The 25,220-nt window shown below is 35.5% G+C and overlaps 1 protein-coding gene across 1 annotated transcript in view; it reads right to left on the bottom strand.

The window, feature by feature from the left end:
• The window catches only part of b3glcta (beta 3-glucosyltransferase a), a 150,665-nt gene that overhangs the window by 4,815 nt on the left and 120,630 nt on the right, over nt 1-25,220 (bottom strand). Inside the window, exons 9-13 of the mRNA NM_001302251.1 lie at nt 21,766-21,897; nt 15,443-15,512; nt 10,612-10,725; nt 2,630-2,729; nt 2,413-2,532 (exon numbers count right to left, since the gene is read on the bottom strand). Coding sequence (NP_001289180.1) covers nt 2,413-2,532; nt 2,630-2,729; nt 10,612-10,725; nt 15,443-15,512; nt 21,766-21,897 — 536 coding nt within the window. The remainder of the gene's footprint in view (nt 1-2,412; nt 2,533-2,629; nt 2,730-10,611; nt 10,726-15,442; nt 15,513-21,765; nt 21,898-25,220) is intronic.

Genomic DNA, 25,220 nt, shown 5'->3' with positions numbered 1-25,220 from the left:
CACACACACACCCAATTATGGTAAACTCATCTGTTGTTTCCAAAATACACTGGCTAATTGCACAGCATGTGGTCTGTGTATCTTTAGGGGGTGAAATTAGAAAGCTTAGGTTTTAAATTGTGGTTTGCACACACTGTTGTCACCAAAGTGAAATGTAATGTTCCTCTGTCATCAGTCGTTGCAGCTTTTACCTGTTTGCATTCATATTGTACCATTAGTCATAATATGTGATGTAACAGGAACAGCAAAATTTAGGGGATGGAAGCCAGTGATTTAGAAGCTTTTTGACTCAAAGGCTCCTATTTTGACTCTCAAATTGTGAGTGCTGTTATAATAAATTAAATATTAATATAATATAAGAATCCAGAATATATTCCTGCATGCTTTTTAAGTGGAGATACTAGTTAGTAAAACTGCTGCTTCTTTTTTTGGGGGGATATCATCAGTATACAGATGTTTTACTTAAATGTAATTACAACTGGTAAATAGATTTCCCCCTAAAGCACATTACAGCTTTAACCTAAACTACTGTCTTTTTTTTTGTCAAGAGATTCAAAAATATATATATATATATTATTTTAATGTTAGTAAAAAAAAAAAAATGGTACAGTACTAGCACTCGCTCACAGTTGAAGGCAAAATTATTAGCCCTCATGTCAAATTTGAATGATTGTAAAAGTATTTTCCAAGTGTTCTTTAACGGAGAGAAGATTCTTTTCAACAAATTTTAAGTGGAATTTTAATAACTTTAAACTTCCAAACATTTCTTTTTGCCATAATGAGCATACATACAATACTTTACTTAAGTAAACTTTTTATACAAAATTGTATTTAATTTTTTTACAAGATACTACTATTCAATATAAACACTTAACTAGGTTAATTAGGTTTACTAATTGGACAATAGTAGTGTGTTTACTATCAAATCGAAAAAAATAAAAATAAAAATACATAAATCATGAGGGGGATAATAAAATTTACCCTAAAAAAGCAGTAGGTAGCATGATCGCCAGTTGGCATTTCTGTGTGTAGTTTGCATGTTCTTCTCATGCTTGCGTGAGTTTTCAGAGAGGTGCTCTGGTTTCCCCCACAACTCCAAAGACAGCATTACAGGTGAATGGATAAGTGAAATTGTCAGTAGTGTATGTATACGTGTATGGATGTTTTCCAGTGATGGGGTGCAGCTGGTTGCATCCGCTGTGAAAAACATATGCTGGATAAGTTGGTGGTTCATTCCGCTGCGGCAACCCCAGAATAATAAAGGGACTAAGCCAAAAAGTCTTAAAACCCATTTAAGGACAAAATTATTAGCCCCTTTAAGCTATATTTTTTTCGATAGTCTACAGAACAAACCATCATTAAACAATAACTTGCCTAATTACCCTAACCTGCCTAGTTAACCTAATTAACCTAGGTAAGCCTTTAAATGTCCCTTTAAGCTGTATAGAAGTGTGTTGAAGAATATCTAGTAAAATATTATTTACTGCCATCATGGCAAAGATAAAATGAATCAGTTATTAGAAATGAGTTATTTAAACTATTATCTTTAGAAATGTGTTGAAAAAATATTCTCTCCGTTAAACAGAAAATGGGAGAAAAAAAATAAACAGGGGGAGCTGATAATTTAGGGAGGCTAATAATTCTGGCTTCCACTGTTTTATATATATACTTTATATATAACATTGATCTTTTTCATTATGGTATTCAACAAACCAATCCAATAGTTATTATAACATACTGTACCATTATTTTGGATATAGATTACAAAAATAACTAGGATAAAAAGTAAAGAAAAAAACAAGTACAGCAAACCTTAAAGAGAATGAAAAAACATTCCAACTATTCCAGGTAGACATGCAACTATCTTTAGAAGAAAAAACATTATAGGAAATACTTTGAAAAATGTCTTCCTCTGTTTAACATCACCTTGGAGATATTTGAAAAAGAATCAAAATTTCACAGGAGGGCTCATCATTTTTCCTTCGATTTTAAATATCGTATGTACAGACAAAAAATGAAAGATAAATATTTATAAAGAAATAAATAGTCATTTTAATATATCTGTCTGTGAAAAATAATATTTACACAGACACATCTGGAATTTCTGTGACTAAAAGGTTTGTGGAACACCATTTTCATGTACAAACTGACCTGTATAATAATTTGAGTTTATTTGAGCGGGTATAAAACATAATTACAATTTAATTTGCAGTCAAGGAGCTCACAACATGACTTTAAAGGTTTCATTGTTATTATTAAGCGTTTTCAAGTATCCATTCAATATCCAATTTAAAATGGAAATATGTCACAATACTGAAGTACAGTCGGTAGAAACCTCCAGTTCTCACAGACTTTAAATACAATTTCATATAAATGTCCAAGAAGCAGTATGCTAATGAATCCTTCACTCACCCTCCACCACCAGTGATGTAACTGTATCCTCCCTGACCCAGTCCATAACCATACCGCTCTCCCAGACACAGCGGCTCACTGGACTCATAGCAGCTCAGCAAGGCCTGCAGTCTGGGCAAGCTGTGAGAAACACGCACATTATGCCTCCCACCAATGCTTAAATTGGTCTAAACACCACCAATTTTACGTATGTGGCTTGCACGCACACAAGCCTTACCTTATTAGAGTATCATCATCCACAATCAACAGCCAGTCAGTTCTGGGCACGTGACTGCTCAAAAACCGCCTCAAGATGGCAAATGTTTTTCCACAGTGACCTGAAAGAGGATACAAGTCAACTCAAATTGATATAATTTACTCACTCTTACCTCCTTCCAAACCAATAGGACTTTTGATCATCAAATCTGAGATATTTCTGTCACTCTACTCAAAATCGTGAAACGTTCACAAAGAGATCCAGTAATGAAATAAACTCGTCACAAATACTGTAAGTTTGTTACAGTACTCAAGTATTGTTTTTCAACTAAATTGTGATACTTTTACTTGGATTTTTTTTCTTCAGAAATAAAGTATTCACTGTCACTATATTTTTATTTTTTATTTGGTTTTGTTTTGGGTTGGGGTTTTGAGTTTGGGTTTAGTTTGGTTTCACTTCACTTGATAAAGAAGTATGAAAAATGGAATTAAATGTTTGAACTTTGAAAAAACAACATGTGAATATGATTAATATTTACGGTGCGATTGGTTCTCTTCGAAATAAACTGGACAAAGAGTGATGATCGTACACCCACAGTCCTGCTGCTTTTATTTTAGTTATTCTTAGAAGAGAATATTAGTAGGCCTAACATTAACCGTGTGCACAGCATGTTTCACCTGCTTTCTTTTGCTTACAGTTATTTTTGTTAATATGGTTTAATTATATATTCATAATAGCATTGCTTTAATGGGAGATTACTCCCCGTTTATGTGTATTTAACTGGTGATCTGGGACTTTTAGCCAGGACAGATTATTGTGCATATATTAGATACATGAAAATAATAATTTTTTAAATGTAATGTTTTTTTAAAGACAAGTTTTTTTTTTTTTTTTATTAAAAATTGCACATATACAGCTGTATTTTCCTTGTTTTGACACATTAAAAAATTGTGGCTAAGAGCTACTTATTTGGTGTGGTCAAAGATAAATTTGGTAAATCCTTAATTTTGAGCCCTGAAAAGTCCCAGAAAATGTGAAATAAAAAACTGATTGCATTGTGACACAACCCATTTGCCCATGCACACTGAGCAAGCTAATACACAATACACACAAGATGTTAAATGAATGAGAAGCCATGTGGACATAACACAACATCTAAATCCAGTTATTTTAGCATGTCAAAGTCAAATTTATGCATATAAAATATATTTTCAGAACAAGAAAAGTGTGGCTAGTGAAAAAGGCGAGTGTTGGAAATCTACTAGCCACAGTGGCTGGTGATCAAAAAAGTTAATTTATCATTTGTTAACCATTACCTCTACATTAATAGACATTAATAAGCAGTTTATACATACAAACAAATGCAGTATTCTTGAACTACAGTATATAAGCTTAATGATTGTATTTTCATACTTTCATCTTTATTTTTCATCACTAAATTAAGCATTGCATAATATATAAGAGACCTACTAAACATAACTAGTCACAAAACTGCATAAAGTTGAGTTAATAAAGCATTTATTAACATACAATGTAAATGTTATTTTATGCCTGAATAATAAGATATGCTGAATAAAAGGTTCATTTTATTAGTTTATCAATCATTGACTGATTGTGTTAATAAATAACTGTTTGTTAAATAATGCAATACTTAATTTAGTATTAAAAAAAAATCATCATTGACAAAGTATGAAAATTACAATCATTAAGCACATCATTCACAAGTCAAAAAATAGTGCATTTGTAGCTTTATCAACTGCTTACTAACATCTATTAATGTAGAGTTAATGCTGAAAAGATGAATGAACTATTTGTTGATGCTTAACATATGATTCAAAAACTACTATAAAAATGTTAACAAATACTTTTCAAATAATCATCCTATTCAAAATGAGGTCTTTCATAGTCAGTTAAATCATGTTTATTCCATTTTATTTTTGGTTCATATACACATTTTGAAGAGTTTTGGGTGGACAGACATTCAGTAGAGGAATAGAAATATCTCTGATTGAATTCAAAATATCTTCATTTACGTATGATCTGTGATTTCTTAAGCACACGCAGGTAAACAAACCCTTAACTAGCCCTTACATTTGCATTGAACACTACAATAAAATGTCAACAAACACCTTTCAAATACTTCCATCTCGTCTTAACTCATTCCGACTTTCATTTCTTCCAAAATGAAGTCTATCACATTCAGCTAAACCATGCTTATTCATTTTTGTCTGTATACACATTTAGAAGAGTTTTGAGTGGACATACATTCATTAAGGAATAGAAATTTCTTTTATTTAAATAAAAATACCTTCATTTCTGTCATTTCTTAAGCACAGAAGGATAAATGAGCCCTTGACTTACCGTTACATTTGCATGGAAAACTTCAATAAATATGTCAACAAATACCTTTGAAATATTTTCATCTAGTCCAAACTCATCCAGACTTTCGTCTCTTCCAAAATAAAGTATTACCATTCAGCTAAATCCTGTTTATTTTTTGTCCATATACACATTTTAAAGAGTTTTAGGTGGACAGACATTCAGTTGGGGAATATAAATATCTCTGATTTCATTCAAAATACCTTCATTTATATAAGGTCTGGGATTTCAGACATTCAGTGGACAGACATTCAGTCTGGAAAATATCTCTGATTTAATTCAAAATACCTTCATTTACATATGATCAGTGACTTCCTAAGGACACACAGGTAAACAAACCCTTAACTAACCCTTACATTTACATTGAAAACTACAATAAAAATGTTAACAAACACCTTTTTAATAATCATCTTGTCCAAAAGTCTTTCATAGTCAGCTAAATCATGTTTATTTCACCTTTATTTTGTCTTTGTACACATTTTGAAGAGTTTTGGGTGAACAGACATTCAACCAAGGAATAGAAATATCCAGCCTGATCTCACGAGAAGACGTAAGTATTTTACGTTTTGCCAGTTTAGTGGCTAATTCGTACGAATTCGTACGAGTTCAGTCGTACGAAATGGTACGATTTTAAAAAGGAGGCGTGGCACCTGACCCCACCTCTAACCCCAACCGTCATTGGGGGATAAGCAAATCGTACTAAATTGTACAAATTAGATCGTACGAATTCATACGAATTAGCCACTAAATGAAAAAGTTACGAATTGCCGTGAGATTGTGTTGAAATATCGCTAGTTTAATTCAAAATACCTTCATTTACATATGATCTGTGACTTCTTATGCATACGCAGGTAATCAAACCCTTAACAAACCCTTACATTTGCATGGAAAACTACAATTAAATTTGTCAACAAATGATCTTGTCCAAAAAGAGGTCTCTCACATTCAGCTTGATGTTTATTTTTTCAATGTTTGTTGTTGTTGTCCGTTTGCACATTTTGAAAAGTTTTGGATGGACAGACATTCAGTCGAGGAAAAGAAATATTTCTGGTTTAATTCAAATGCTGTAATTTACATATGTTCTGAAGACACAAGAGTACACAAACCGTTTAACTAACCCTTCCATTTGCACTGAAAACTACAATAAAATGTCAATAAACACCTTTTAAAACAGGTCTTTCATATTCAACTAAATATTGTTTATTTTCCCTTTTTTTCTTCAATAACTAAAAGAAGAGTTGAATGACTCACTTTGTAGAGAGCTTTACGATTTAGCTCTACTCCTCAACAATGTCTTCTGGCTGTCTGAAGAAACTCTGAATTAATGCACTCTGTCCGTTCACAGAAGGAATAGCAAATAGAAAGGGAACGCTTTGTCTCCATCATGTACCCTTCAGATAAGTACCACAGATGTGATGTAATATCAGAGGGAAATGTTTTTTTAGCAAAACAGTCTGATAGTGATTTTGAATTAGGAACGTCCACCGTCTAGAGAAAATAAAGGATAAGGGAAGACCCTGAAGGAACTGTACACCGAGTAGAACGAAGGAACCGCACTGGTGAACAATAACGCAAGAAAATACAAAGGCAGAACAAGATGTGCTTCTGTCAGGCTTCACAGGGAGAACAGGAGCTTCTCCACAGCACATATCAGAGGTCTGTCGGATCGCCTGTGGCCAGCAGTCAAATGTTTCCTCAACATGGAGACGACAGGTGTAGAGCGCTGACAGGGTGTGTTTAAAACTGCAGGACAAAGATGCAGACAGGAACATGCAAACCAGGGCAGCACAAAGTTCACAACTGGCTCTCTAGATCAGTGGTTCTCAAAGTGGGGGTCGGGACCCCCCGAGGGGTCGCGGGGCAATGAAGGGGGGTCGCCTGGTGATTTCCAAAAATCTATTTATTTTTATTAAACCATAAGAATTAACATATTTTATCCATAACCATACTGAAAATAAAAATAGTCGTTTATAGTTAATATATACTATATAGTAGCTTACAGTTACTAGTTCTATTGGATTGCGACCCCAGGGGTAATTACATTATATTAAAGGCAGCAATAGCGTCAGATGCGTTTTGATTTTATAACATCAGGTTATACTTTCTGGCACATTTAAAGCACTGACACAAATTTAATTGGTGTGTCTGTGTCATTGCTTGCAAGGTTTCTGTATTTATAACCACCTAAGAGGATATTGGGGGTCGCGAGTCACTGGCATTGTTATTTTGGGGGTCGCGGGCTGAAAAGTTTGGGAACCCCTGCTCTAGATCATGAGGGTGAACTGCAAATGAACTGTTCTTGCAGACAGTCTCACGGTTAATTTGCAAAATGAATAATTGATTTCAAATGTAAACAGGAAAGTTAATTAAAAAATCTTCTTTTATTTAATAAAACATAATTAAATTAAAAAATATTTATATAATCATATAAAACATTAAAGTGAAAAATTATATTAAAATCTGAAAAATTATAACTTTTAAATTATTTTTTATATTCTAAAAATAACAAACAAACATTTAAGTAAAAATGTTTAAGAACAAATAAAAGAAAACAAAGAAAAAAAACTACTTAAAGAACTAAAATATATTATCATTTAGGACGAATATAATTTAATATCTAACATCTTTATCTATCTATCTATCTATCTATCTATCTATCTATCTATCTATCTATCTATCTATCTATCTATCTATCTATCTATCTATCTATCTATCTATCTATCTGTCTATCTGTCTGTCTGTCTGTCTGTCTGTCTATCTGTCTGTCTGTCTGTCTGTCTGTCTGTCTGTCTGTCTGTCTGTCTGTCTGTCTAGTGTTTAAAAACACATACTTTAGAGCTAGTATTTGATGATTCTCTAGCGTAATGTCTAAAGTTATGACAAAACAGGTTATTTTGCTCACATTTTAAGATTATTAGGCTGAACGGCATAAAATGCTATCAGTTAAGAGCAGAGGTTATTAAAGTGGGGGTCAGGACACCTCAGGGGGGTCGCAGGATAATGAGGGGGTGGGGGGGGCAATATGTTAGATTAAACATAATGTCCCTGGGGTCATTATGTTAGATTAAAAACACAGCAATAAGGTCAGATGCAGCAGAATGATTTCATGGCACCAGCTTGAATCTAAAAACCTTATGGCATTCACATAGATTAAAAATAAATACAGGCCATGGCTGAAGATGGAGGATGATCTCCTGAGTGGTGTTCTCCAAAATGAAATGAGGCCTAACTTGGGCTTATTTTTTGTTTGTGCACCATTGCGTGAAAAGTTTGTATATTTATAACCACCTCAGAGGATATTGGGAGTCACGAATCCCTGGCACTGTTATCTTATAGGTCACAGGCTGAAAAGTTTGGGATGCCCTGGTTTAGAGAGACTTCCCAGTATTTCAGTTGCAATTGGGAGATCACAATAATTAACACCTAAAAAGCCAAAGCAAACCAAACACTAGCAGATTAATATGGTATAAACACAGCACTACAAAATACAAAAGAGATCGATTTTGTCCAACAGCTGCATTCTCTGTCAAACTGTAGTGAGTTTATTGATCAGCTGTCAATCTATGAGGTTAAGTTAAAGTAAAGTAATGACTCTTAACATCAAACACAGTGATAAATAGTCTCATTCTTATGACTTGCTTTTGATATCCGCTTTGAATAAAAGAGCAAATGAATTGAATATGTTGAAGTGGCTCCTTAGTCAGAGACATCATGTCAAATTAATGGCTTTATGAATAAACAAGTAGGACGAACAGGAGAACAGAATGTGCAGAGAGATTTTCTTAACATCAAACAGAAGGGAGCAGGTGATCAAGCGAAAGATTGACCCATCTGACGTACTTATAAAGTTTGACTTTTAATTGAGAGACAGAAAAAGCCTAAATGCGCGAGTGCTGGAGGGTTATACTGAAGTGCACTCAGAAATAAATGGCAAGAAATGAAAAAGTATCCAGCACTGAAAATGAATGTGCCTGTTCCACTTCGTCGCTTTATTTCTGATCAGAACATGAAGTCCAATGAGGGCCACGATGAACACATTTGCATAAGGCATCAGTGACAGAATGCCATGAAAGTTCAGCTAATCAGCTCTTCACATGGCAGAATTAGGAAAAAAGATAGTAAAGTTGTCTCAAGAACACACAGTGTTAACTTGCTTCATCCTGTGAAATGCTTTCATCATTTTATTCTAATCATCAGAAAATGCAAGACTCCAATGATATCAGAATTCAAAAAAGAAACTAGTTGTTATGTTTCCATCCACCTATTTAATGCACATTTTTTGGGAACATTGGAAAAATGCTTAATCAAAATGGCAAGATGTGCATAATTTTTTAAAATGTGCATAAAAACTGAGTAGGATAAACTTTTTTATCCCAACTCAGGCTCATTCTGAAAACATACATTCTAAAATATACATTGCTGTAAAGCACTGAATACGTCCGTGGAGCTACTTTTTTTGCAGTTTTTGTTTTCGTGAATCAACCAGTGACAGTTGTGTATGCTTTTTAAGATCATGCCATTCATGCATGTTGTTCTAAATGCACCAGAGGCTGCTGTTAACTGACTGTTTGACTGACTGACTGTCTGATCGATCAGCTGACACACCTCCTCCTTTCCCAAACCCAACCAATAGTGTTTTCAAAAGCCCAGATTGACCCAATTTTATAACAAAAATTAGTGCAGTAAGATGGCGCATCAAACACATTGCGCAACATCTGAAATGTTGTTTTGGTCATTCTAAAATCCCTCCATCACCAAAATCCTTCAGTGTTCTTGCTTCCCCAGAAATGTTTTGAGCAAAAAATGGTCTAACGCCAAACACAAGTTTATTTAATTTCATCTCTGTGTTCTAAGACTCCAGCAATTTATAAGACAAAAGGCAAACAGTGACTTCTCCTACTGAACAAAATCAAATTTATCAGAAAGTGATGAATTTGTTCTCTTTGACTCATCAGATGCACATTTTTTATTTAATGTGATATTCCAGTTTTGTGCACAAGTTGAATTCACATCTTTTGAATGATTTTATTTTACAATTTTGCACCCAATCCTACCATAACACCAAATGCAGTGAGGCTTGTAACTTATTATTATTATTTTTCTAACAATGTCTGAGTAAACAATATGGTTTAATCACAAACATTGCTGTAACTATATGTAATCAGATGCGCAACAGTGTTATTTATTGATTTGAGCAGCTCCTGATAACAGTTTTCTCAGTCTCATGGAGTGACTTAGTTTGCAGATAAATGATCTATGTGAACTCCATCTCTGCACCTGCAGTAAACTTGAGTAGCTTATAACTTGAACATGCACCATTCAACCAATCCTCTATTTTGTAATGAGAATAACTAATAAACGAATAAATCATAAACAAAAAAAGAAACATTTTATATACAATAACAGCAAAGAATACTGTTATGTTTAAAATAACAGTAAAGTAATAAAAATATCAACTATAGTTATACATATTCAATTAGACTTTGTTGTGCCATTTTCTATTAAAAAAAGGTACTTTTCAATGGATTTTGGTTTGGCCATGGGTATAACAGTGCCTATGATTTAAACACAGCCTGTTTCTGTACAGTAAAAGCATCACGTATTAAATATGTTTAAAAACTCACCTCTCTCTGTGTTTGGCACTCCCAGATTAATGGTTGGTATGGAGGGATCAGCGTAATCGCTGTAATACTCCAGCAGAGAGGCTTGTTTACCCCATGTTTTCTTCACCACGGGAACTGTTGAGAGTGAACAGAAAAATCAATCAATTCTTCACCACACTAGAGATAACTCCCACAATCCTCAGATCATAACATTTAATATAGAAGTTTCTGGATGCCTTTTTTTAATATTGGAAGAGGCTGCAGATAAACAGAGTAAAACTTCCCCAGCTGACTGATTATATATAAGTATTTTTCAGCATTTAAAAAAAAATAATTGTCTAAATATAAATACTCCACTATTTAAGTAAATGTGTGCTATTCTAAACGCATTTTTGCAAAGAAATCTGAATATTGTATGAAGTCAGATTCAAATTGAGTTAAAAAATATTTACGAGAAGATTTTGGGAATCTTTTAATATCACTGAATTATTTAAGAAAATATTGCAAAATATCAGAAAAAAAATATTTTTGCATAATAAAATGTAGAATAATCAGGACTATATTACAGTGTTGGAGTGGCCAATCCTGTTCCTGGAGAGCCACCTTCCTGCAGATTTCAGTTGCTACCCATATCAAACACACCTGAACCAATTAATTAGGACCTGAACATCACGTGATAATTATAGGCAGGTGTGTTTGATATGGGTTGAAACTGAAATCTGCAGGAAGGTGGCTCTCCAGGAACAGGGTTGGCCACCCCTGTTATAGTGTATGATGATCATGATGAAAAGTCTTTTTTTTTTGTCACATACACTGTTACATGCAGTGAAATTGGATCCCTCCAACCATACACAAACATCACACATTTCAGGGGAAGACAGGTCAGATGAGAGGTAGCATAGAAACAGTAAATAATAATAATAATAATAATAAAAAAAAATAATAATAATAATAATTCCTTACATTTCTATTGCACTTTTTTCGGCACTCAAAGCACTTTACACACATAGGGGGAATCTACTCATCCAGCAGCAGCATGCAGCATCTACCAGGATCACGCGACGACAACCATTTTTACACCGCACACCACACACCAGTTGATTTAGAAGAACAGAGTGATGAATCTAGTTATGCTATGGGGAGGGTTATGAGGCCATGATGGACAGAAGACAGTGGGCAAATTTGGCCCGGATGCTGGGGTGAACCCCTATGCTTTTTCGAAGGACATCCTAGGATTTTTAACGACCAGAGAGAGTCAGGACCTCGGTTTAATGTCTCAACTGAAAGACGGCGCTCACTGAGCAGTATAGAGTTCCCGTACCTATACTGGGGCATTAGGACCCACACAGACCACAGGTTGGGCACCCCCTGCTGGCCTCACTAATACCACTTCTTGCAGCAACCTAGCTTTCCCGTGTGGTCTCCCATCCAGGTACTGACCGGGCGCAGCCCTGCTTAGCTTCAGTGGGCGACCATGTGAGAGTTGCAGAGAGCTAGCTGCCGGCTTATAAGACACATTAGGGAAAAGGGAGGCGGAAAAAGCCCCCCAGACTGTCCTTAAAGTAGGGCATGTGTATGAGCATATCTCTCTTTATAAATTGTTTGTATACGTAAGTGCTGTGAGTGGAGATTTATCGCTTGGTTCAAAAGGAAAAAAAACACTTTTTGAGAAAATTCCTTTAAAAATATGTTTTGAAAATTAAAATCTACAAACACAAATTGATAGTTTGACAATGAAAATTTGCTCAGAGTGGTGTGAATAATGAATATAACCAATAACAAATACGACTGGTCAAAAAAAGTATTTTTTCAGTTTTATATTTTTGAACATGAAACTTCCCAGATGGACCAGAGTAAAGCTCATTGTCAAAGTGTCCAATGATACCTAATTTTAGTTTGACGTTTACTGGGGTCAAGAAGTGTTATTATTTAAGTAGGTGTAAATCCCCAAAAGTGAGTGCTGGCTAACAGGTTAAACCAGGCAATTTGAATGTTATCACTTGATTGAATGGGCGTTATAAGTGGTTATCAGCTTACAGATATGGGCCAGTAGGGGCCTTCTACAACTACTAGTAGGCTTAGAAGGCAGTTATCATCCATTTAAATTGATTATCAGCTATAGATCACATACGGCTGCGACCAGAAGCTAACCAAAATTATTTATATAATTTATTACATTTCCCATTAATTGTATTTTATTAACATCTACCCCAAGCCTAAACCCAACCGTCACAGTAATGTAAAAACAGATCTGGATCTTTAGTCTTCTCAGTTAGTATAGCTGATTAACCAACATAATTATTTATATAATTTATTACATTTCCCATTAATTGTATTTTATTAACGTCTACCCCTACCCCAAGCCTAAACCCAACCGTCACAGTAATGTAAAAACAGATCTGGATCTGGAGTCTTCTTTGTTAGTATAGCTGATTAACCAACATAATTATTTATATAATTTATTAATTTTCCCATTAATTGTATTTTATTAACGTCTACCCCTACCCCAACCCCAAACCCAACCGTCACAGTAATGTTAAAACAGATCTGGATCTGGAGTCTTCTTTGTTAGTATAGCTGATTAACCACGAGAATTATTTATATAATTTATTAAATTTCCTATTTATTGTATTTTATTAAAGTCTACCCTTACCCCAACCCTAAACCCAACCATCACAGTAATGTAAAAACAGATTTTGATCTAGAGTCTTCTCTATTAGTATAGCTGATTAACCATGTTGATGGATGATAACAGCCTTCTGAGCCTACCACTTCTATCAGCTGTCAACCACTGACAGCGCCCATTCAATCAAGTGATAACATTCAAAACAGGTGATTAAAGGATTAAATGTGTATTTTGAGTGTTTTCCAAATGTTTGTTTGAAAAAAAAATTAATCAATGAAAAGTCAAAATCTCAAAACTCACATGTGGATAAAAAAGTGTTGCTGCCTGCAGAGTCTCTCAAAATGTAATTTTACTCCACGGAAACAAACACAAAATCTAAACAATTCACTACAATGCCATTAAATGTCAACTATCAGCATTGGCAAGTAAGAGAGACAACTAACGATTGTAACTAGCTCTTCTGACAATAACAATGCCTCCATTCATACCAGGACTTGTGGATGTGTCCCTTTTATCCCAAAACAATTGAAGGGGAAATATCATGTTCTTCCTAATACCGTCTCCTCAAAGTGACTTGCGAGAGATAATTATGATAATCGGTGCAATTAGATGCAATCGACGTGTCAGTTAGTTCGGCATTTTTCCCTCCCAGATGGTTTTGCTGAATTCAAACGGCAACACTTTATCTGTCTCATTAAGTTTGAATTGATGCCTGGTGCTTAGTGACTGCTCAGAGTTGCCATGAGGGGCTCTAATAGCGAAGAGAGGACTGGAGGGATGCCCATCAGGGCGTTCAGCCAAACATCTCTCAATACTGAGTCACTTCAGAGGTCAAATAGTGACGCTCGCTGAACTGTTAAAGGGAACAAGACGTCAGACTTCATCAAGGGAGACTTGAGCAGGTTTAACAAACGGTTAAACAAACAGCATACATTAAAGAAAAACAGCTAACGTTTTATTTTAAGAAAATGGTTATTAGGGTAGTAGTTAGATTTAGGTATTATATGTAAAAGATCATGCAGAATATGTGCTCTATAAGTTCTAACAAACAGCTAATATCTTAAATATAGGCGGGTAATAAGCCACCAGTTAATGGTGAGAATTGATACTCAAATTAAAGTGTTTCTAAATATCATTATTGTTTCTACAATATACTAATCTGAAACAGTTTTCAAGATAAGGAAAAATATTAGAATTATAGGAATTATGTGGATTATGTGACAGTGAAGATTGGACTGTGATGCTGAAAATTAAAAAATATATCACTTTCTAAACGATTAACAGAACAGTTATTATAAATAACCAGCTATTATAAATTAACACAATTCCATAGTCTTACACAGTGCTGCCAGATTGCGGTTTCCCGCCCAATTGGGCAGTTTTGAATAATTTTTTTTTGTGTAAAAAATGACAGTGTAAAATTATGCGGTTTTGTAACGGCGTGCCCGCCTGCCCCGGTCTTCACTTTTAAACCTGTTATGATGCCCCATAGAGGTGCCATAGCCCCAGTTCTCCACATACAACTGCTTACAACAGTTGTAATCTCCCAACGAGACACAAGACAACACTAAACTAAACCATACCTTATCTAATAATAAGCAATAAATTAAGAGTTTATTGAGGGAAAAGTCATAGTCAATGGTTTGTTTGTTTATAGCTAGAAGAACTGTACCTTACTTATTATTATTATTATTAATAATAATAATAACAACATGAAGTGTAGCTTAAGTTAAAGTGTTACAAAAAATAATGATTTTAACAATAAAAGAACAAACTATTAAATTAATTTAAAAACTTTGGGGACAAATTCACACTATTAACTAGCCAACTATAACTTTGACCGTAAATATACATCTTCTTTTCTGCTTATCATTAATTATTAGTTAGAAATGTGCTGAAAAAATTGTGAGGTAGATTTAAAGAATATGAAATATAGTCATATAGAACAAGCCATTGACTAATAAGACAACAATATTCTAGTAATATTCTAATAGTTAATAGTGAGAACTGGTTCCCAAACTTGAGTGTGAACTTTAAACTTTTAGTGTTGAGTGTCACCAAAGTGTTCCCACAGCTTCTTTTCCTTTTTTGAAGCGAGGGTGGGCAGGAGTTGACTCTTCACAGTGTCTGACAAGTGACATTTCTAAGTGCTCATGTGAAGAACCGAGGGACACTTGTGAGGGCGTATGTGTTATAAGCACTGATTATTGAGAGCACAGCACTCACCTCTGTCAGAATGGAATTTCTTGCAAGTTTTCACTGCTACGAAGATGTTTTCGATCTTCACAGGCTCACCCTGGAGACACACAAGAGCAGACAAGGCTCTGACAGACTGCATGATGCTCAGTGATATGATGAAAGCGCTCACTCCCTTTACATAATGTCAAGTGCTGTGAAAAGTATTTTAGACATCTCTGAAGACACTTAAATTAGTGTACATATTAAGGCTATCAAGAATTAAATCCAAAGTACTACTACAATTTAAAAAATTATGTTCAGGTTATGTAGAAAAATAATAATTCACGTTTACAAAAAAAATTATATTTTCCATATAAAACATCTTTTCTTCATTTGCCAAAAAATGTGTAAACTAGGCATGTTTAACTACATATTGTCATGATCACTAGCAATCTAACATTCATAGATAGCTGGAGAATATTCACATTCATGCGGACTACAATCATGTTTCCATATGGACTACAAATCTAGTCATGCACCGCTGACCTGCACCTGTTCCTCATTCTGTTGATTTCACACATTCACGGCTGGGAGCTCCTCATGTACTGATTGCACTACACATCTATACGACTCACTTTGACACTCTCATTGCTGAGTCTTGTTTTCTTTTATCTTTTACATAACGTCGCGTTTCGTTTGCCTCACCTTGCCCTGTTTTGACCCTCGCTTTATTTGATTATTCCTGTCTGCTGCTTGTCTTTGATCATCGCCTGTTTATGACCACGACTCTGGATTTGCCTGTATACACTTGTTTGCCCCTGTTCCCCTGAACATTCTACTAATCTCTGTTGTCAGCGTCCTACTTCACATTCCATGGTTAGGGGGCCATGATGGCCAGTGGGCAAATTTGGCCAGGATGCCGGAGTTAAAGGAACCACACAGCCCGCAGGTTGAGCGCCCTCTGCTGTTTTCTTCTCAGGGAGGCAGGGCACACCCTTATAGATAGGGAGAGGAACTCTGTCACCCGGGAGGAGCTCGGAGTAGAGCCACTGCTCCTCCACATCAAGAGAAGTCAGCTGAGGTGGCTCAGGCATCTGTTTCAGATGCCTCCTCAATGTCTACCTAGGGAGGTGTTCCAGGCATGTTACACCAGGAGGAGGCCTCGGGGAAGACCCGGGACACATTGGAGGGACTATGTCTCTCAGCTGACCTGGGAACGCCTCGGAATCCCCCTGGAGGAGCTGGAGGAAGTGTCTGGGGAGAAGGAAGTCTGGGGTTCTCTCCTAAGACTGCTGTTCTCGCAACCAAGCCCCGGAAAAGCAGATGGAAATGAATGATTTAATAAACCATTAATTAAATTAACTTTAACTAAACTGAAATGTACAACAAAATCAATAAAAACGTTTTATTGAAATAATTTTATTGAAATAAAAACTAATTAAAAGATGTAAGCTGAGAAAATATCATATAATATTTCTTCTATACTAATAAAGGACAACTGAGACATTCGTGGCAGAGTTCCTTGCAGCTACAATACAACATCTCAGCCAATTGTCTTACAGAAACCAAGTGTTTTTTACCATACACACTTCATCTGCTCGTGATCTTCTTTCATATAACTTTGTCATGTTTGATGTTATTTGACAGTTTATGACTTCAGAGTAGTAGTGATGAAATCAACAGAGACATTGATGTATTTCAATATACAATCTATTTACTATTTTTGAGTCATGGCCTGGGGAGAGTATGTTAATCTACCTCTCCTGCCAATTTATCTTCTCAACTTTGCTTTGATGTTTGGCTGGTTTTGGGGCTTTGGTATTTCATGTTTGACAATGCTATGCTCAGGGTATAAGGAGGAAAGGTAGCTGTTGATCGAGGAGAATGGCTTTTACTCTGTGTCTCCCGCAAATCGTTGTGTCACCTCATATGCTAACAAAGGCAGTTTTATTGACACTCTACTATCTGTATATATAAACATGTAACTTAAAACAGGCAAAGTCTTTTTATTAAGGTGTTGAGTATCTTTGTCTTTATCAGTGTTTTAAATCAATGTTTTATCAACTTTACTAAAGTCAGATTAATCACAATGTAGTCAGATAAACACGCCATCCTTCAACTGCTTTCTCTTTTCGATTATTGGTTCAGAGTAGCAACGCAAGTAAAAAACAAAAGTAAAACTATACAGTAATGAACATAGTTTGGCCAGATTTAAGATGATTAATGTATTATATTATCTAACATTTCTCCATTATTTGTGGCGATACATGGAAAAAGTATATAAACACATTATAATGGGTAAATTTTTCCTTACAATCCATCATAAATATAATTTCTTTCCTTAAATAAATATTTATTTAGTATTTTTAACAAGACATTATTAGTAGGCTCAATAAGCAAAACTGCACCTCTATTAGAGTCACAAACTAGAAAGTAATGAAGGTCATTTATCCTCAGGAAACATTAGCTCCTCCAAAACGAACTTGTGCTTTTCACTCTTTCCACAAAAACAGCAATCGGGCTTCTTTTTGTGTCGTGCCAGTGTGTGTTTTTGTGCATTTCTGGTTGAGGTTGTGGTTCTGGATCTGAGGAGTGCATGTAAAGTCCTGATAAGCGTAACTGTGAGATAAGAGAGTTCAGCGCTGCTTCAGGGAGACACTGCTTTGATCTGAGCCGCTGTGAATATTAACCAGCAGGAGACTCTGCATGTTGCTGTCAGACTCCACCAAACACGGGGGCACCAGAGGAGAGCCTGCTACTGACTGAAATGCCCTGATAAAACCTCCGCACTTCACAATAATCTGCAGTTAACACAGCTGTTGATATTGTGCTGAAAATAAGAAACATTTAGCTTTCCATAATACGTTTTATGAACACTAAGGCTTAGAAAATTTGTAAAAAAAAAAAAAAAAAAAATGCCTATTTTTGCATATATAGACAGTAGTGTGTAAAAGTTTATACCACCATTACATCATTTTTTTATGTGATGGTATATTGATCATTAGTGTGTCTAAAGTTGTATACTTGTCTATTATATATACTCTGTGGAAAACAAAATATGAGTCGAGTAGTATGTCCAAATTTAAAACATTCAAAAAAACAGTAGTGGCGAAGAACCCAGATGACTTCTGGCAACATTCATAAGTATATTCCAATGGGCACTTTGCTATCCCATGTAAGCTAAAGTTGATAAAACTAGGTAGGTCATGTCAAAATGATAAATGATGGAGGTTGTACATTTGATTTCCATTCACATTTGAATTCCATACTACACACATTTATACTACAGACAATTTCAATGTGGCCATGTTATTGGCCCATGAACATTTCCTGCTTGTTATCAAACTATCTCAAAAATGTAGTTCTTTTTGGATTTTCGGAAGCTATAGATATAAAAAATGTAAAACAGGAAATACGCTGGGACTATTGATTTTGTTTACATCCCTCAAGATGATAATTCATATTCAAATGTAGTATCTACTCGAGTAGTATGCAATTTCACACACAGCCCATATATAAATGTATTTCTCATTTTGAAATACAACCAGGAAGTTTAGAGTTAGAATTTATTTGGTCTAATTTTTGGGGACAAATTGAAGAAAAATGAAAGAATGCCTGCTCGGTCTTGATTTGAGCTGCATTTCTGCCAGTGCTGTTGCCAATATTTTCTTAATTGGCAGGATTGTGAATGCTGAAATGTGCAGACAGGTTTTAAACCATTATAGTGTTCATTCTGAAAAGCAGTAATTGGTACTGGTTTTGTTTCTAGCATGTTAATGGTCCCAAAAAACACTGCTAATGCTGTGAAATTATATTTAGAGAGAAAAACAGCTGATAAAACACTGACAGCCATGGAATGTCCTCCACAGAGTCCAGACCTGAATTTTATAAAAGCAATATGAGATTGCCTGGAAAGAAAAAGAAAGATTTGACAGCCTAACTCTGGGAAGTGCTGAAAGGAGTTACAAATAGCATTTTATAAATAAATAGTGCTGAGCAAAGATGAATGGAATCCAAAATAATGGGTTTATTTTGACATAATATATCTGTGTTATGTATATGTATATGTGATACACACACACACAGAAATAGAAACAAAACTATACAAACAATTGTGTCTATAAATAGTATATATATATATATATATATATATATATATATATATATATATATATATATATATATATATTGAAATGTATATATTATTTGTATCATAAATTTTCCTTTGGCTTAGTCCCTGATTTATCAGGAGTTGTCACAGCCGAATGAATATACATATATAATTTATAGCTAAATATTAGAGATGCACCGATATGGAATTTTTGGCCGATACCGATAATTCTTCAGACTTGGAGGCCGATAGCCGATATGTATAGGCCGATTATTATAAATATTTTAAATTGTTATATTTTTATACAGCAAACTTTATAAAAGATTGAACTGCTCTTATGAACTGAATAGTCTATACTCAAAATTGCAAGGTGATTATACACCTTGTTGTACCACACGGAAAGTAATAAATATTTTGGACCAAGTTACACGTGTCCTCTTTCATTTACCAGCTGCAACTAAAAGAGTTCACCCCAAAACGGCCCTGCAGTAGTAAGTGAATCTCCCCTGCTATCTCTAACACAACAAAGAGACAGAGCAGGAAAGGTTTCCACATGTAATATTTTTCCTGAGGCGATATAAAGCAAAATACACAATGACACTCAATCAAACACATCTACAATGACAAGTAACGTGGTTACTTACTGAGTTATTAATGAACAGCAAGCCACGCGAAGAAAGGACGGACTTTGAGGGAATAATCAGTGTGAGAAGAGATTCATTATAGTGCACTGGACAAGTCTGAACAAGTTCCGCCCACGCGTACGCGAGGCAGGCAGGTCTGTACAATTACGTAATTTATCGGCTTAAATTTATCTGCCTAATTATGACATCGGATCGATAACGATAATCTTAAAAATAGCATTTATCGGCCGATAACGATATGGGCGCCGATATATCGTGCATCCCTACTAAATATAAATAAACATTTTCTTAAATATATGCATGCATGTGTGTATTTAAATATACATAATACATATACACAACACACACATATATTATGTTAAAGTTAACTTTTATTTTGGATGTAATTAATCACAAAAAAGAATACAAACAATTCAAGTAGTGCTTGGCGTCAAAGGAGGTCACACTAAACACCGACAATTATAGGACTAAATATACAGTTTATATAGTCCTGTTCTAAGTTGATGGTGGGCTACTATTTTTGCATAGAACTTTAAATGCAGAGAAAAATGCATTACACATGCAAAAAAAACTCAATAAAGAAAAAGTACAGCAATCTGAATGATAAGTGGTTCAATTAATTCATATTACTAGAGGTAATAAAGTTTTACAAATAAGTCTGCTTATGAATTATGTAGTATAATGCTTGCAAAAAGAAACCACAAAGTGGCACTTAAAATCAATGAGACTGTAATGGCTCATAATGAAAACAATGGACAAACGCTTTAAAGCCCTTGATGGTGATGTGTGCAAACTTCACATATTGATAGTCATTTGTGTAAAGTTTGAATCATAACAATTATGCAGTGAGCGCATCGCTCATCTTCAGGCTGAAATAGGAATGGATTAGGATAAATGGATTTTTCATTTGACTCCGAGTCAAAACCAGACATTCTGAGCCTAAATATAGCAGAATAATGAACCATTTGTCAAAATATCTACTTCATCATAGTCTGTACGGATGTGCTTGATCGGTTTTGCAAAGGTCATGTGCTCACACAAGGCTATACGCACTGTTGCTTAAAGATAAGATTATAAACCAAATGATCTCATTACTGTTATTTCAAGCTGGTAATATCTTCAATCTGCTATTATCTTATGATGTTCCCACACTTGTGGTCACACTTTTTCCTTTCTATCTCTGTTCTTAATGGCTGTTATTTATGTTTGTAAAATGTAAAAATGTTACATATATCATTTTAAAAAAATCATTGCTTCCTAAATGCAAACTCTGACTTTTTTGGCCAGATAGTGATTTTAACATTTTAATCCTTAACCCTGTGAATTACAAACAACTGAAAACATTTTCGAGCCACTGAATACTATTGTTGACAAAGGCTAAAAACTTCTATGACAAAAATCCTCTTCTTATTATAAAAGTAATATCATGATATTCCTTCATTCATAGCCAAAGCCTGACTGATTCTCAATTTCAGTTTCCCTTTTATCCAAAGCCTACATCCAGCACAAACCACATTTCATCAGACCTAGCAGAGCCTTGAGCAGTAACCCGGGATTGCAATTTGTCTGCTGTGGGCTCATTAGGAGTGTGTGCAGGAGTATTAAGCGTTACCTACACACAGTGGTGAATGGCTGCTGACAGTGGTGGCACAGGACTGAGCTCTTTTATTGTGCTCTGCAAGCGTGCAAAGTTCAGGGACGCCTGTCAGTCGAGGTCCTTTGCCATCCTCCCAGATATACAGTGCCACCTGTTAGAGACAAAAGAATTCAACTCAATTTTTTTTAATTGCAACAGAACGCTTGTTTTGAGTAAACAAATACAATAATGAAGCAATAGTTTACACAAAAAATGTTATTATATAAAACCTATTAATATCATTCCAGAACATTTATGACTTTACACAAAAGAAGATATTTTGAAGAAAAACTGTAAGGTCCAATGAAACTGCAAACTAATCAACCATCTAATGATGACAAAAAATATAAATATTTTGAAGAGGACAATCCACTAATATGTTCTCTTAATATGACAACTGAGAGCACACGATAAGATGCATTATCTCATTTTCACTGGTTGGCAAGCATCCTCTATTAATAAACTTCAGTTAGTGCAAAATGCAGCTGCCAGAGTTCTTACCAGGTCTAGAAAATATGACCGAATCACCCTAATTTCATCCACCTTACGCTGTATGTTCTGAATTGATTAGAAAATATTTCTTCTTACAAATAAAGCTTTAAATAATCTAGCTCCTGTTTATCTTCTGTCTCATTACAATCCAACTCGCTCTCTACGGGCTTCTGGTAGTACTTAGAATAGCAAAATCTACTAAAGGAGGTCAAGCCTTTTCTTTTATGGCTACTGAACTTTAGAATAGCCTTCCTGGTAATATCCTAGGCTCAGACAAACTCTCCCAGTTTAAAAGCATACACTTAATGCATTACATAACAGAAAGATGCATAAGTGTGCTCCATGCAGGTAAGTGGGCTTGACAAACCACCTGTAGGACACACTCCTCCGGTCTTAATTCACCAGACATTTTGTTAGAAACACTTGTATGCTTTACAAGTTTGTTTCTATGTTTGTTTATATAACAGCTGCATTTCCATTTATAGCATTTCTTTATTGCATTGTTATTTAAAGGGGTGGTCCACTACGATCTCATATTTTAAACTATAGTTGATGTGTAATGTAGCTGTGTGAAAATAAACAGCATCTCTGAATGTAAAAAGTTCTAAGTTCAATGCTAAGGGAGACCTTGGTTTTTACAGAGTTAGCTTAGCAAAGCCTACAATGAACGAATTTTGGGGACTACAAAAAAATACTTCCGCCCCCTGTGACATCACAAGTTCGTTTACTGCGCATCCCACACTGCGCATGCAGGTAAGGTCCGTGGCCAGAGGTGCTGTAACGTTATAGCAGAGATGAAGCTAAAAATGCATCTAAACACGGCTGTTTCCACAGAGCTTCATCTGTTTCTGTATTTGGGCTTCCAAAGGACACGACACAAAGACAGAAGTGCCTTTAGTTCAATATTAATTAACTTCCAGAGAATTATAAAATACTCAGCAAGCATGATTTGACAAAACAGCTCCTGAATCTCTCCAAGTTCAGTGCTGGATTCGGCTAAAATCTCCTCAAAGCAGAAGTTGTGATCTACAAGTAAGTGTTTTTATTTTTTAAAATTGATCATGACATGTACAGTGTCTAGCGTTAACTGTATGCTGTAGCAATGATGTAAACAATGCGAAATGCTGCTTTGCGGGCAAACGATTTAGCTACAAACTCACATTTATCAGCCAAACTCCTGTAAACACACACTCACTCCACCAGCACGATCTCTTATGTGTGTGCGCGACTGCACTGATTGTCTTGGCTTTTTCATGTGTTTCACATCTCAGATAATGAAGTCGCAAAAGATATGTGGATGATTTATATTACTTACACCTGCATATTCCGGATACTCGTGAAAGACGTCATGACGCATAGAGTTAAAAAAAACACAGATTAGCTTACCTGACTAGTGGTCGCAGCAGAATAATAAATCAAGGCTCAACAGGTAGCATCTCACATCTTGTGCTTTATTCTTCTGTCACGATATATTACAGAAAATAACTTAATCCGAGCATCAGAGAAAAAGAAAGTCCCGCGCTCTTGCGCTTGTTACAGAAAGTTCACACCACACAAACACACACATAGACGCACACACAGACGCTGTTAAAGGAGCCGCACCCCTTTTTCACTCGTTAGTTACAGACACTTGTCAGATGTTATTTTAGAGAGCGGGCGCGAGGTTGACTTCATGTTTACACAGTAGAAAAGCGTGTGCTTTTACGGGCGTGACGTGGAGCCGATCCGCCAATAGCAGCACATTATGTCGATGACCAATCAGAGTCACTTAAGGGCGGGCCTTTTAGAGGAACTAGGAAATATGACAGTCGTTTTCATGTTAGCTGAGTAGCTGTGTATAATCAAAGTGAGATATATGAAAAAATTACGCGATTTCCGTCAAGTGAAACATAAGCACACATTGCTTTGCATCTTATAAACACAACCAAGCCTTAAAATTACATTCTGGACCACCCCTTTAATATCTCTTGTTTAAACACACTATGAACAGCAGCTACATTAATTGTTTTCTGCATTCTTTATATTTCCAACTGGGGACACTCATCTTGAGGCTTCTAGAGATTGTGCAGCACCATTGATGTGATCCAAGACCTGTGAGAAGATGATGACAACCATCGAAGACCTCAAGGACAACACAAATAAAGAGATGATCCCAACCATGGAGAACTTTTAGAGGTGTCCATAATCCTGGACCAGGCCGTATCCTGAGCAGGAGTTGCGGTGGTCATGGAGGAGTGGAGAGCGTGACACTGATTCCTGAACGACCACAGTTACAGACGAGTCTCTGCATTGATCGCGTGGGCCAACCGGAACACCCGCCGGTGACCTTCTCACACCTGGAGCTTCTTCACAATGGTCGTCCAGCATTCTCCAGCCTCCGGCGCCTAGACCGCAGCTCTGCACAAGACGTTTGGCCATGGGAGAAATGGTTGTGGCTAACTGAGGCTGGTTTCTCTCGAGGTTTTTTCCTTTCACTTTTGTAAATTCTGAAGTTTGTTCATCGCCACAGTCACCACTGGCTTACTTGGTTTGGGACTTGTGGAGCTTCCCATCAAAGGATTTGCTCTTCAGTGTTTGGACTTTCAGCAGTGTAAATTAAACAACACTGAACTGAACTTCAACTTTGAAAATTGGGCTGACGCAGATTTAAGTTACTAGAATTTCAATGTTAAGCTGCTTTGACACAATCTACCATGCAAAATATAGCTATAGAAATAAAGATGAATTGAATTAAATTAATTTCACACAAAAAATGTATAACTGTGCTCATAAACACTAAAATATGAAAACAACTTTTACTGTACCTTCTATAACAATGAACAAAAAGTGAAATTCTACCTCAATACTGTCTTGTTTTCCAATACAAATGTCTATATCTTAAAATGTAAATTAAATGTCTTTGTTTTAGACTTTCCTAATTTTGTTCAGTTTCTCAGAAAGGAA

Source organism: Danio rerio, chromosome 15 (genome assembly GCF_049306965.1).
Source record: "Danio rerio strain Tuebingen ecotype United States chromosome 15, GRCz12tu, whole genome shotgun sequence".
In the NCBI taxonomy this organism is placed as follows: domain Eukaryota; kingdom Metazoa; phylum Chordata; class Actinopteri; order Cypriniformes; family Danionidae; genus Danio; species Danio rerio.
Note: the sequence above shows the minus strand (reverse complement) of the source record. Positions and strands in the feature narration are given on the sequence as shown.